At 40.8% G+C, this 15,420-nt stretch overlaps 1 protein-coding gene across 1 annotated transcript; it reads left to right on the top strand.

Annotated features, from left to right (window-relative positions):
* Positions 1-5,635: 5,635 nt before the first annotated feature.
* Positions 5,636-13,626, top strand: kif2c (kinesin family member 2C). The gene is made up of 22 exons (XM_030774607.1): positions 5,636-5,696; positions 6,105-6,202; positions 6,315-6,407; positions 6,504-6,552; positions 6,652-6,684; positions 7,100-7,222; positions 7,384-7,503; positions 8,639-8,739; positions 9,515-9,610; positions 9,696-9,750; positions 9,846-10,008; positions 10,304-10,394; positions 10,499-10,562; positions 10,704-10,795; positions 10,957-11,099; positions 11,292-11,496; positions 12,019-12,129; positions 12,283-12,350; positions 12,545-12,638; positions 12,886-12,960; positions 13,214-13,307; positions 13,550-13,626. The coding sequence occupies exons 1-22, from the start codon at positions 5,636-5,638 to the stop codon at positions 13,624-13,626; spliced, it is 2,106 nt and encodes a 701-aa protein (XP_030630467.1).
* The last annotated feature ends 1,794 nt before the right edge of the window (positions 13,627-15,420 follow it).

Raw genomic sequence — 15,420 nt, 5'->3', positions numbered from 1 at the left:
ATACACGTAATTAGATAGATACAGGTACGCTTACAAATGACATGAATGTGTTATGGAACATTGTCCTCAACAGAACTGGAAACCATGACAACACAATCTCTACAGGGTAGATAATCAGCAATGACGGCCGACAAACAGCCTCCATGCCTAGGGACAAATTCATATTTCGGTGATTGATGGCTGGTTAAATTTGTTCCTTTTTTTTTTTTTTTTAACTCACTCATCAATATTCAGCTGGATTTTCACATAGGTGTGTTCACAGTAAACGATTTTTCCCCTCAATTTGTGTTCTGACACATTCGTTTGTGGTAGACTGCCAGAATATTTCACGCGCAGTGTCTGAGTACTTTAGTAATTTTGTTGTGACTGAGTAGTGTCTTACCTTTTTTTTTTTTCTCAGGTTAAAATAACAGTAGGCTAAATTGCTTTACAAAAGCTTGCATGACGACCAAAAAGCTTGCAACAGGCAGAACACTTGACAAGATTTTTTTTCTTAAACCGATTAACTGAGATCCACAAATGACAACGTGTCTATCACTGCTGAGGCGTCTGAATACTGCTTAAGGGAAGTTGGCTCGTTCCTAGTTTTATAACCTTTCAGTCCTATCACACATTTAAAACTTTGCATATAACTGTAAAATGTTGTCAAAATTTATTGAAATTCATACATATAACACTATGTTCTCATTTGATTGATTAGGCTACACTGCACCCAGATTGTCATAATTCTGTAACTCTGATAGTTCAGAATAAAATTTGTTGTTCTTTTGGCTGTTTTCTGGTTACAACAGTGGATCGTAATAAGCTCAAGTGTAACAGTGCTCACCTGAGGCAGTGGAATGTAGCAGCTCTCACTGTTCCATTGCTCTCCGTCGCCATGACATCATCACATTAAAACTGCCAGGCACAACCATAATTGAGAGAACATGATAGTTCTGTTTTGAGAGGAACAAAGAAAAATTAGTGCAATTTTGGTGAAGTGAACACACGATTTGCTATGATTTACGATGTTTTTGGTCAAACTGTTTTTGGTATGCTAAACTGGTGTGCGTGACAAAACTTTGAAAACAAATGGTAAGTTTCTGGGGGTTTTTTTGTTTTTTTTTCCCCACCTCAGTGAATGGTGTTTCCTGATACCAGAGTCCACATTATGACCGTCGAAACAGTGCTATTACAATGAAACTGAAATCTACCATAAGGTTTGAAATTACAAAAAACAAAAAAAACAACAAAAGACAAGAAATAATAATACAGTTAATAATGTGTGCAATATGCTTTATCTTTTAGCCTTTCCCCCATCTCCTTGAGCAAACACTGGTTAATTTAGTCAAGTCATCAACGTCAGCATATATGTAACAGAAATTTTACAAACAGCAGAGGATTAATCATGGGTGGAATCCACATTCTCTTTTTCTCACCATATACCATGCATTTGTATTTTAAAGCATTTTTTTTTTTTAGGCCGTGGTGGTCCATTCATTTCCTGCAAAGACTTAATAATCCCCTCTGACACTGTGGAAGAGCAAGATAACGTTGTATTTGACTCTTTAATTAAGACTGTATTTTTAATCAGGAAGAAGAGACCTCGAGTTCCAGTTCAGCTGTGCTGACAGGTGAACGCTTTAATCTAAAGGCGATATTTTAAAAAAAAAAAAAAAAGTTTGTTTTCTGTCCCTCGGGGAAGACAACCTTGAAAAAAAGAACGGGTCATGTTTCCCAAGAAAGCACACCAACCTGTCAGATGAGTCATGTGGTCCGTCAGGGGTAAGAGCCGGTAATGACTCTTGGCTCTGTTGTGGTGGAGTCACATTCATGTTTTCATAGATGTATACTTATCAACACTTCTGTACCTGAACAGTTTCCAATATGACCGAAGGCCATACATTTACATACAAGCCCCGACAAGATTAAAATAGGCAAAAAAAAAATTCTTACGTGCAATGTGTCGAGCTCCAGCTTTCATCTTTAACCGCGTTAATTCATCATCAAGGAGTAGATTTCCTTAAATCTCTGATCTGCCAAGAGTAGAGCTCCTTGCTTATTAAACCTGTGTGTTTCATTCTGTCCATGGAGCTTGGACAGAGACAGCAAGAGTTAGCAGTCTCTTCTTCTGCGTTAATTGAACATATAATGTCATGAATATGTAGAGAATATTACTAAGAAGAGGAATGCGCCTCTGGCATGTTGCTTTATGTAACTTTTGGGTTTTGTGTATTTAATCAAGAGAGTTAGTTCTCTATTCACATTTTGCTTTTCCAGCAATATTTCTCCCAGTAGCGTCTGTATGGCGTTCTGTTCTACCTGGTTCTTTGCCAATACTGCTTCCTTCCAGTCTGTGTGCAGTATATCTATGATGTATCTGTGTACAGTGTTTCTTGTGACCTTAGACTATCTTAACAGAAGTCTATCTGTCGACAGAGGTGTCTCCTGGCACTTGTGTGGTGGGCCCCGTGCCCAGTCAAAGGACACAGAACCTCTTTTTCATCTGTCAGTGTGGCTACCCCCCTTTTTTTTCCCGATAAAACAGAACAGGAATGAAAGAACAAGCATTGCCTTTCACAGTCAGACAGAAAAAGAACTAAGATGAGATTAGCATGTATTACATCACTTGATTTGCACCAGCAGTCAGAGAGAGAGCTGAATTCTGTGTGTGTTTATGTCCATGACTGAGACCAGTACAAAGCTAACTGATTTCTGCAGTGCACAAACTGTTTCCGTTTTTTGTGTCTTTTGTATGCTTCCATTTCATCCGGAGGGCCATACAAAATTGTGAGCGGAACTGTCGACTGACATGATGTCATATACTGTCGGAAGACTAGCCTTGGAGTCTGCTGCATTTGCTGAACTGAACAGAACTGTAAATGGAATTTGAATTTTTTTAATTTAATCATTTAAGACGTTGCACAGTCCTTTAAAAGAGCTGTGTACAATTGAACAACTTGTTTTGTGTCCTTCTTCAGAGTCCGATAAACTAAAACATCCTTAATGCTGTTGCTATTTATTTAATACATCACGTAATGCAGTTTTTGGTGTTGCAGAAACTGAAATCACGTTAAATGTTCTTTCATCGCATCAGCCCGAGGGAAGTTTATGCTAATTTGTGAATAAGAGGATAAATAACGTGTCATTTTAGTTAGAACAGTTAGAACAGAACACAGGATTCCGGTTAACTGGGGATGGGTGTGGTCAGCGGTCAGAATGTTATCTTTGATTTCAAAGTCACACAGGATGTCTCATCCTGTCAGGATGTATTGCTGATTGTCACACATTTCGTGACTGTAGCAGTATTTGGGCATCTTTTCTGTACTCATTTTGTTGAAAAACCCAACATAATCACAGGGACCATAATGAAAACCAGTACATCTTTAACCTGTTTGTCTGTCTGCCTGCTGTGTGTGCGTGTGCGTGCGTGTGTGTGTGTGTGTGTGTGTGTGTGTGTGTGTGTGTGTGTGTGTGCGGGCGTGTGTGTGTGTTTGTGTGTTGGGAAAGGGGTTGGGTAATTATCCCATGTGCACGTTGCACGCATACTGTGGTGAGGGAGGTTGGGATAAATTTGATGCTGCCTTGTAATCAGGGGGCTGTCTTGGATTTTAACTTACCTCATTGTCGGCTGAAAATAGATGGGCAAAGTGCACCAGTGGTCAAGGAGGTGGGACCCCAAATGGCTGGATACTATTTCTCTAAGGCCTTAGGATGAACTCTGAAGCTTCCTCACTGGCTGTATCATACTAACACCAGAATCAATGTCCCTAAGGACAATACCATTTCAGTTGGATGAGAATCTTCTGCCCTCTTACTGTCACAATAGGTATTGCTTTTGAAATAAAAACAAAATTAAAAATAATAATAATAATAATAATAATAATAATAAATAAACCCAGGTGAAATGAAATTACAGAATCAGAAACTCAGCTTAACTCACATAACACGAAACATTCTACACCTTTTTGCCATACAGCAACAAAAAGAAAAGAAAAGACAGACATTTTGTCAAGCCAAATTTATTCAAATGTATTTATTTGTTTGAGAAAAAAATGAATTCGTTCATTTTTGGTTTCTTGGTGCATTAAAGGAGGCAGAGAATTGCTTTCGCTGATTAGGGAAATCCATCAGGTTCTTTCTGTAGGATGTTAAAGTGTTTATTTTGACTTCCAAGGCGAGGGCATGTTCTTTCATCATAGCTGTGCCTTTAAACCCATTGTGGCTGTCTACCCATAATTCAATTCCACCACGGTAATGTAATATGAGTAGCATATGGCTCAATGGGATAGGTCCTCAAACATGATCTTTTATGGTCTCTGACAATAAAACAAATTGTGTTAATAAGTTGGGCCTTTGCATGCAAAAAAACTTTTTTATCGGAGAGGGCATATTAATTCATTGGCGCCCATACCATGTGATATCACTGAGCACAGTCATTCTCCAAATTACCGCAAATATCAGTTTTATTTTTGGTCTTTTCTCAGTCAGAGGTTTGTTTAGCACGAAAAGCTTTCATCTGTTAATCGTTTTGGGAGCCAGATGTGTCCTCCAAAGGCGCTTGCTTGTTTTGATTCCCTTAAGCAGTGTCTCTGATACTCATGTGTTGTCCAACACAACTCATTTGTCTTGCTTCAAAGCGTGTTGGGGTCTTCTGCAGTGCTTACATATGGATGAAACATATCTTTCTCTTTTCAGTGCCCCAAGAAATTACCCTTTGTCAGCCGTTAATTGCTTGAAGCAGCACTGTTGAGCAAAGGCCATATAAACTTGAAAGAAGCACCACTTGATGCAGAATATAGGCTGTATAATTAGGAGAGAAGCACAGGTTGTCATTCTTCGGAGCTTTCAGTGATCTCTAAAATAGAACCCAATAATGAGACACGATGCCACAATAAAATAAAGTAAATGATTAGAAAACCTTTACATCTTTTAAAATGGCATCGCTGCCTTTTGATCTGGTGTGCATGACTGTTTTAAATTAGATTTCTGTTCATATTACGGAAATACCCGCAATAAAAGACAATGTAAATATATCAGTAACTAAGTGTGGGACATCAGTGAAAAAAGAAAGGTGCAAGGATGGTGTTTCAGAGGTATTAGTGCTCCACGGTGTGGCTGTGTATGTTACTACATCCGAGTAAGATAAATGTTGACCAGAAGGTTAAAGCGAAAACTTTTACCATATATGATTTTATTCGACTTTTATTTTTATTTATTTATTTTTTTTAAGTAACACATGGTTTCATCGCCCTACACAGAAAAAAGGGGAGGGGGGGGCACATGACAGAACACGACAATACAAATTTCACCGATTCGACACTTCGCATATATTCCGATAATTAAAAATGTAAATGTAAGTGTACAATATTGAAAAACAATATTGTGTGAAGTCATTATTGGTCAAAGTCCTACGGGAAAACATATTCCGGCTTATGTTTGGATATCCCGACCTGCCAAAGGAGCAACTTCCGCTGGCGACTTTTAAAAATGAGGCGGTAAAGGGTTTGGAAATGTGATGTAGTCTGCTGGGACCGTTCTTGATTTGTTTGAAATCAGAAATCAGTCAGAGTAACAACACTAACGCTAACGAAGTATATATGTACTATAACGAAGTTTTTATAATATTACAACGGAAATATAGTTTCAAACTACGATGGATGCAACCACTGCAAACCTTCTTATGGGGCTGTCTGTCAACATCTGTCGCAGTAATGGTAAGCTAAGCTAGGTTAGCTCACAAACAGGTTCAAAATAAACATTTGATAGCAAGCGAATAACTCTGTCAGTAAGTGCTATCTACAGACATTATGTATTAATGCGTTTTCGTTCTCAGACATACTGACGGTATTGTCTTGCAGCTAAAATTTAGCTAGTCAATATTATATCATAGGTTGCTCCCTTCAAGCTAACTCAGCTCTCCAGTCAGTTTAACACGTTCAGACGTTTTTATCTGTGTTCTTGTCCAGTTTTCTGCGACTATTCGTGCATTATATATAGCCTCAATGTCTTCTAAGCCGTAAACCTGTTATAAAATGTTCACTTTAGCTTGCATGTATGTAGAGTATGTAGAGGCTGCGTAAGAATGTGAATAATAATAGATCATATTGCATGTCGATTTAAAGGAAGAATACATGCAGCTACGGTGAAATCTGTTAATACTGCAAAATCCACAGTCTCCGTTGAGTGGCAAGAGAAAGACGGGACATGCAAAGGGAAAGAGGTGACTTTTTGTTATTTGTTCGTAAAGCATCTTGAGAACCACTTGAAACGCTTGAAATAGTTTTCACTGTCTGTGAATGTGAACGTAAAGTCCCTGCCAACAACTCTCCCAGATTGATGCTGACGAACTTTGGCCTCTTAATGAGGAGCTGCTGCAGTACATAAAATCTTCAAATCAACCTGCATCTGCTCCAGTAACAGAAAAGGTCAGTTTCCCATCCCCTGTTTTCCAAGGCATTTCAAAAGGTCACCAAACTTAAAGATGAATCACAATTTCTCCCCTTTTTCTCTCTGTCATATAGAAATATGAGAGCAACTTGCGGTCGTCGAGGGTACCTGCCCCATCCTCTCGTAAGTAGCTTATCTTATCCTTTGTTTGTTAATGATTCGTTTTAAATGTAACTAAAAGCCAGTTGCTGGTTAATATGTCTGTATATTTCCCATTTGAAGTTGCCCATCCAGCTGGTCCAACAGAGGAGTCAGGTTTGCATGGAGTGCATGTTTAATAATGTGTATTCACTTTGGCACTGTCACAATGATTTAAACTTCAAAAATCAAATCAACAGACTTTGATTTTTTTCCCTTTTTCATCACACCTCACCATACTCCCCTTAACCTCAGTGAATTCCTCTCCAGTTTAGTCAGAAAGATACTTTCATCTGCCACATGTCTGTCATCTGAGTACGAATAAAGCAGGAGAATGATTACATTAGATCAACCCAGACCGTGCTGATTTCTGCTGGGCTGATTCTGTTCCCACTCAATACAATCCTTTCTCTTAATCAAACCTTGGGCCTCTGTGGAACAGCTTCTTTTTTTAATGACACGTACATTAATTCAACACTGTGGGGCTTACGCATACACAGTTCTTGATGTGCCCTTGACTTGCTCTGCTTAGTTCCCAGGAGGATGACGACACGTCAGACGTGTATGTTCAAGCAGCTTGCCGCTCCTCCTGCTGTGTCAGCTAACGACCCCTCAGCTCCAGAGATACCCTCGTCTACCATCCCTAGGTCTTCGGGTTGGTACTGAGCTGTCCCTTAGCTACATTTATTCCAGTTTCAGTACTGAGTAATGTATTTTACCGTCATTTATTAATGGTTGGCTTTCAGGCCAGCCCAGTTTCTGTGTGTGTCCGCACGGTGAATCTCGCGTTTGTTGCTGCTGTTTTCCCCTCTGCAGGGTTACTAAGCTTTCAGCAGAGGAAGAACGACGCGAAGCCGGCCTCTCCGCTGCTCCCGGTGAATGAAGCCGTGTGTGAGAGCGAGGCCTCGAAATGTGTTCCCCCGGCCGTCACCTCAAGTGAGTTCGCATTTTAAACGAAGCTGTAACAGTTAATGTCCGTCGCGGGTGAGTTTTCTTTAACTGTGGGAACTCACGGGGTTGTAAACTCTGAATATCGAAGCAGTCGTTTTTGACATTAGGTCTTTTGTTGTTTGTTTGTTTGTTTGTTTGTTTTTCTGTAGAAAAAAATCTACTTACAGACTGTGCTACTGTTTTCAGCCATTAGTAAAACATGGTTAGAATATGTGGGGGCTTGACTGTTATAGGAAATATTGTAATTCGTGGCTATATCGTACAGGGCTTTGAATTTAACCCTTTAGTGCACGTAGTCCTTTACACGGGATGGTAATTAAATGGTCTCTTCACCATATGAACACGTGTGTGATGAAGTTTTAACAGCAGAATGTCCCAGTGCTGACCCAGCAGTTGTTTCAGTCAGCCACTCATGTCTGGCTTACAGGCTGTAGGCAAGCAGACCTAACAAGCGTCTTTTGTTTGATAATCTGGGGAAAGTAAGAAGAATGAACAGGTCTAGCGGTGTTAGGTTTTCAAACACGAGGTTAATAGCAAAGAACATCAAAAAGATCATCGCAAGACTACAGAATACTATGATAACAGCAGATGGTTCATTGCTATGGAAATAGATGATTTCATTTGGTTCAAAGAAGTAGAAATCCTACGCCTAGTCAACAGTGTGTGTTCCATTCCTGTCTGCTTTTCAGAGATTCACAGCTACTGGTTTTGTCTTGCACAGGTTGCCATGAACATCTTGGTGGGGTTTTTTTTTTTTTGTAAATCAGTGGTGGTTGGCAAATGTTTAAATAAATGATATAGTTATATCACTTGGATAATATGCAAGTCTCACACACCCAAAACGTAATGCGGCTGATGGCAGTTTGCTAAATCTGTGTAAACATTTGCTAAATTAAAGCATAACTCTGCTTGTCTTCATGCTGAGAACACAATGTGCCAGACTTAATCATCCTATTGCTATTTGGACGGCATCCTCCATTAAAATCTTTCGGGTACATACTAAAGGGGTGATGGAATGTAGGTTTATCGATTTAAAAAAAAAAAAAGAAGAAGAAGAACCGTTTGTTCCTGTTGCAAGGCGTCTGTTTGATTCAGCTATGCGCTTTTGTGTTCCCCTCAGGTCGACGCATTTCAGGAATGAACCATGATGTGGCCAGACCAGGAAACAAAAGGCTATCTCTTATGACAAAGAACTCCGACGCGCAAAACAAGAAAGGCAAAGTAAGTATTCTGTGAGGCAAAGGTGAAATCCTTAAGAGTGATACTCCACCCAGAAACGAGACAGAGCCTATTATTATTATTATTATTTCAGTCGTCCCCGATATTAGCCCAGTAATCTGACAAACCCTTTTTCCTATCAATGTTGTCAGTGAAGAGTTAGCTGCTGCTGAAAGCTGATAGCCTTGCAGATGAATATGTGACAAGGTTCCACAAACAGAGGGCCTCGGAATGGGTGTCAAAAGTCTGCCAAACATCTGTCATACGCTCCATTTCTTCTCCTGCCAGACTGTATAGCGCAGTCAGTTCAGAAAGCATGCATTTCCATGTTTATTTATTATAACATTCTTTGGCAGAACAAAGACGTGAGTCTGAACAAATGCAAGATCATTCAAACTGATTTCATTGTTCAGCCAAAGAGTGATTTGTTATAATAAATAAAAAGTGAAAATATATGCTTTCTTGACTTGGTGTGATGTAGTTTGACTACATTAGACTTTGGACCGTACAGCTGCAGATGTTTCGTGATATGGGATGAGTCGTTTAATAGCCTGATGAGGCCTTTCTGGAAAGTTCTGTTCAGGGGGAGCCCTCTCATGGTCTTAGTCGAGGCTAACGTCTGTAAGCAGCAGCACACTATTCACCAAAGACTCGGACATGAAAACTGAAATAAGCTTCCTGATTGAAGGTCAAATTAAAATAAAAAAAATAATAATAAATCAACTTCATTTTTACTGATATATCCTTGTAACAATCAATGTGTCCCCCCCCCCCCCAGTATGGTGACATGAATCGTCCTAATAAGCAGTTTTACCAGATGATCGAAGACTACAGAGAAACTCTGGAGAGGATACCCCTGTGTCTGTCCGACCCGGTACGGTCCAGAACATTCTGTCCTACTCATTACTCCTCTCACTGTGACCATGCATGGTATAAATTTTCACATCTCTCTCTCGTAGGTTGAGACTCACAGAATCTGCGTGTGTGTCCGCAAGCGTCCTTTGAATAAAAAAGGTAAACGGATAGAAATAGTCCACCTGAAAGTCGGTGAGGTATTTGGTCCACGTTGTCTTTAGAATTCCTCATACACTGTTTTGCTTTATGCTCAGAGATAGCAAAGAAAGAAATTGACGTGGTGACCATTCCCGGCAACGGAACCCTCCTCTTTCACGAACCAAAGCAGAAAGTTGACCTCACCAAATATTTAGACAACCAGACCTTCCATTTCGATTACTCATTTGACGAAGAAGCTTCTAATGACCTGGTTTACAGGTAACCATGTGCTTTTCTGTGAAATTGTTCCATCCGTGAAGAATCATAACATATTTATGGAAATTACCGGTATTGAATACAGTGTGGTTTTTGTACCTTTCACCTTAAAAAGCACCACAGTCTTTATTTGTAAAAGTGAAGTATGTTTTCACACCTTTTTATCACTGATTTATTGCCATGCTTTTTCACGAACACTCTACAGCTGAAAGGTCTTAATTTCTTGTAAAACGTTAGTATTGGACGTTGCTTAGACACACTTGAATTGCTTATGAAAATGGCATCTTTCATACTCCAGGTTCACAGCCAAACCTCTGGTCCAGACCATTTTTGAAGGTGGAATGGCCACATGTTTTGCCTATGGGCAAACAGGGAGTGGAAAGACCCATGTGAGTGTCTTGACCTTTTTATGAAAAATGAATGCAAAGCGTAATCCGTGCGAGTTATTGAAGGAAATGTCATTCATGTGAAAATGTGGGGTTTTTTTCCATAGACAATGGGCGGAGACTTCTCAGGAAAGAACCAGAACAGCTCTAAAGGGATCTATGCATTGGCAGGTGAGTTTAACTTACACATAAAAGATCCTTTTATACAGCTAGCACGGTTTCTTTCAGTTTTTTTTTTTGTCTCTCTCTCTCTCTCTCTCATACGTTTATATTAAATTGTCCATCTATGTATTTATCCCATGTGTCCCACAGCGCAGGATGTGTTTAGCCTGCTGAAGCAGAGGAGGTTCTCGGGCCTGGAACTCACCCCTTACGTCACATTCTTTGAGATCTACAATGGCAAGGTTTGTGTCCATTTCACGTACTTGAAATGTCTCGTGGCAGGTTGGGGGCGGGGAATGATGCTTTCCGTTTTCCATTTTCTCTTGCGTGTGTGTTTTAACAACGCTGACATTAGACTCTTAGTTGGTGTGTCTTTGGCTTCATATGTGCTCTGGCAATGCAGGTGTTTGATTTGCTGAACAAGAAGACCAAGCTACGTGTTCTGGAGGATGAGAAGCAACAGGTCCAAGTGGTTGGTCTACAGGAGATGCCTGTGTCATCAGTTGATGATGTCATAAAGATGATTGAAAGAGGCAGCTCGTGCAGGTGGGTTATGTGTTATGTGGATTTCAGTGTTTTCCTCTTATTCAGTCGCACGGAAGACACCGATCCCGTTCCACGGAAGGAAAAAAAAAAAAGAAAAACACCTCGTTCAAGAAATTCATATTCTCAAGTTGTGTTTTCAGTCTTGACCTGAAGAAACCCGAGTCTCTTACGTTTCTGCGTCGCTCTCCTCAGGACGTCCGGACAGACGTTCGCCAACGCCAACTCGTCCCGTTCTCACGCGGTGCTGCAGATCGTCCTGAGGCGAAAGAAGGCGCTGCACGGCAAGTTCTCTTTTGTGGACCTGGCGGGGAACGAGCGCGGCACCGACGTCAGCAGCAACGACCGACAGACCATCGTGGAGACGGCGGAGATCAACCGCAGCCTGCTGGCCCTGAAGGTAACAGTCTGGTCACTACAGGCCCCCGACCTGGTGCTGCTACGGCCGCGGCCCGGTCGTCCCTTCTCTGGTTACCGGAGTCGACGCAGCACGAGTTTGTTATGGCAAAGTCTAAAAGTCTAGCCAACGCAGAGCCTGACCTGCTTTTGCTTAATGGTAGTTGTCCAATTTGTCATTATGAGATTTGACTTGGAGAAACAATAAGAACTTCTTTTCTATGTCAACATGTAAAAAAAAAATCAAACCACAGCCAGGTCTGAACTGCTCTGGCTTACATCAACTGTCTGCTCTGTTGCTTATCCTGTTCCACTGGAGTTGTAATTTTGATCTTTCTTTTCTTTTATTCATTTTTTTTGGTGCACTTCTGTTGATATTAGCGTGGATAGATGTCACATTGAATGTAAAAGTGTCTACATGGGTGTCAGTCTTTTGCCTCCACATTTTCAGGCTTTTGTTTCATCAGTTTATATGTGGTTCCTGAACTTTTCCTGGTGTCAGAAATGTGTCTCTTCTCATTCACAGGAGTGCATTCGCTCTCTGGGGCAGAACAGTGAACACATTCCATTCAGGATGAGTAAACTGACACAGGTGCTCAGGGACTCCTTTATAGGGGAGAACTCCAGAACCTGCATGGTAAGGATGACTACTGGACATGGCCCTTAGTTGGGGTTTTTTTTTTCTGTTTTTTCTCCCTCTTTCTTCTTCTTCCTATGTTTGGGGTCGTACACGATTTGAACACGAGTGAGCCTGGAATTAATGCCAGCCTTTGTGTTTTGTGTGTTTTAGATAGCCATGATTTCTCCAGGGATGAGCTCCTGTGATTATACCCTGAACACACTTCGTTATGCAGACAGGTACAGGCCAGAGCCACAAGTCAACCTTCTCTTTTTTATATATATATGTGTGTATAGAGAGAGAGAGAAATAGACGCATGGATGGATAGTTAACCAGATTTGAGACGAGTCACTGTAGCAGTTTCTCAGCGCCTTATCGGTTTGGGGTTTCTGTAGTGGTTTGAAATGATTACTCACTTGCATCGGCGTTGCAGGGTGAAGGAGCTGAATGGAGTATCGAAGGGAGCTCAGCAGGATGACAAGAGGAGTGCTGAGGTAGCTGTGGAGGTGTCCAGCTCCTCAGAGGAGGTGAGCTCAGAGCACACTAGTCTCATTTAACACCCCCATTCTGCAGTAACGGCAGCTCCCTACGACCACGTTTGTCTATGGACTGTCTTCTTTTTGGTTCTGTCACACTGAGAAGACGGTCGGGATTAATGCTTGACTATCACATTGGATGGTGATATGTCTTAACAACGTTTCTTGATTGCGTTTCTGTGAATATTAGTTCAAATGTTATTGAAATAATGGGTTTATGGTCTGAATTTTGTTGTAGGACTCAATCATACCAGTGTATGAGGCCATATCACAAGTTTCTGAAATGGAAGAGAGACTGTACGAGGAGCTGAGGGTAATGTATTTGTTTAAATGTTTTCTGTTAGGTTATGTCTCAGCATACTTTAAAGTCATAGGGCTTGTGGATCATTAAAAGTGTGTACTTGTCCGATGTGAATGCATTTTTGCTGATTATACCTGCTCAAAATGTATGTTAACAATCAAACAGACAACAGTAACTTCTGTAACATGCATGTGTTTATAAAGTTGCTTGTTGTTTAAATTGTGGATGAAGCATTGTCATTTGGCTGTGTTATTCTTTACTGTAGCGTGGCATGGAGATTCTGAAAGCCATGGAAAACCCTTCATATGACGTAGTGACTGGTTTGGCAGCAGCTGAAGAATATGCAGAGAGGATTCAAGGTCTGTGTTTGAATTTCTCCTTGTTTTTTGTTTAAAGAAATTATCACTCAACTCCGCTTTTCTTCATCTTCGGCCTCTCAGAGGGGGGAAAAAAAACCAAAAAAACAGGCTAAACCGACTTGTGTTGCTTTTGTCAGGCTCTGCCTATCCAGATAAAACAAGTCAAATGAGAGAATTTTTCTTAGTTTGATTTGAAAATGATTTTGTATTGGATGTGGGGGTTTTTTTCTCTCCTGTTATAGAGTGCTGTAAGGCAGTGAGGTCAGCCATCAGTGCGGAGCAGGCAGCACGGATGTCCCCCAAACTGGAATCCTTTTGAGATTCAGCCCCATGCCCTCCATTATTCTTGACATTGATTGATTATTGTAAATTTGATAGGATTCTAATGGTTTTAATTCTTAACATTTTTCTTTTTTAAAATAATAAATTTGATCCATTGAATGTACATGCCAGGAGTGTGTGAATGCAATGCAGACATATATTCGTAGAACTCTATACAGTAAATAAAGATTTCGTTTTCCTCTACTGACATACATATATCGTTTTAACTTAGTATTTCTGATACCTGGATAACAGTCACCGAAATAATTTTTTTTTCTAATCTAAACTAATCACTGGATTTTTACAAATTTGACGTGAAAAGAGGTGGTTCGTATAGTTTCCCAGTCAAACTTAATGACGTCAAAGTGGACAGCTGGGAAAAGGGCGGGGGGGGGGGGGGGGGTTCTGTCGGCCTACGCTTGGTCGGTCTTTTAACCCCCCCCGCCCTCCAACCCCACCCTATCCATGACCCTAAACCTCCACAGTACACAAGTCCCAGCCGATGTAAACACACTCCCAGCAAGCAAAAGCTGCCACATGACATATCAAAGCCCTAATAAACAGCTCACGCTGAATAATTTTCCCTAAAGGATAAAAATAAACAAAATCTGCCTGCAACTGGGTGGCCTAACATCTCTGTGTGAGGCCTAGCAGCCAAACTGCATCCTCTGAGACCCCCACCCCCCTCACTTTTGACTCTGTGGGTGGCATTTCCCAACAGCCCCCCCATCCCCCCCTCCCTTTCCCCTCCCAGTCCTCCAGTCAAACCACTGATCACAACGTCTCTCACTCAAAAGTCACTGGAATGAGTGCTTCAGTTGCAGAGAAATCTCTCTGATGATGAATTAGCGCTGATGAGTCAGGATGATGACCAATGAGATAAGAACACATTAATCAGTGCGTCACATTGGATTGAGAGCACGATCAAATTGGCTTGGACGAATCGATATTTTATGTGTGGTAACAATCCGCCACCCCTAAGTAAACGATGACCACAATATACCCTTTTGGTTTTCAATTATTTTTGTGGGTTTTTTGTTTTCATTATTATTAATTTAATTTTGATTCTTTCATATATACGTGAAATGTGTGCGTTGTAACCGTGTCATATTTCCAAATGCTAAAAGTTCTGTAACTGTTGAAACTGTACATTGAATGACGTGTAAATAAAGATATTTAAAAAAAAAAACTATTCCATGACTGAAACCTTGAATGTTGAATACGTGGGGTCTGTCGTCTACAGTGTCCGAGCCTGTTAAAAGACTTGGAGCAGCGTTACGTCATGTTACGGCGCCCTAAAAGAAAAAAAAAAACAGCCACATTAAAAAGTCGTCAAAACGTTCTCATATGTTTTATTATCAGAGGAGTGTATTTGTATCTGAATCGGTTAATCCCTGCCTGGGGGCGGAAGGTTGCACTCAACTTGTTTCTGACATTGTCTCCAAGTTTCTTTAACCCTCAGTCTTTAATGCAGGGGAAAGGGCAGAGGGGAGACTTGGAGGGATTTTTGCGATCTGGAAGTGTGTTTTATGTGTACGGGGCCTTGTATCTGTTGGCCGTGAGACTCTGTTTAACTCCGTTCCCCGGATTCCAGCTGTCCACATGAATATTTTCTTGGTGTGGAGAAAATTGGCAGTGGCCGCAGTTCGGTTCCCATCACCTCCACAGACTAAATAAACAGACAAACCACCCAGTGAGTCTGTCGGAGGAGAGTGCAAAACAACCTCTGTTTTTCTTTTTCTTTTTCTTTTTCTTTTTTTCTTTCTCTCTCTCTCTCTCTCTCTCTCTCTTT

The sequence above is a fragment of the Chanos chanos genome, chromosome 5 (genome assembly GCF_902362185.1).
Source record: "Chanos chanos chromosome 5, fChaCha1.1, whole genome shotgun sequence".
NCBI lineage: Eukaryota > Metazoa > Chordata > Actinopteri > Gonorynchiformes > Chanidae > Chanos > Chanos chanos.
The sequence above is the reverse complement of the archived record's forward strand: the minus strand, read 5'-3'. Positions and strand labels throughout refer to the sequence as shown.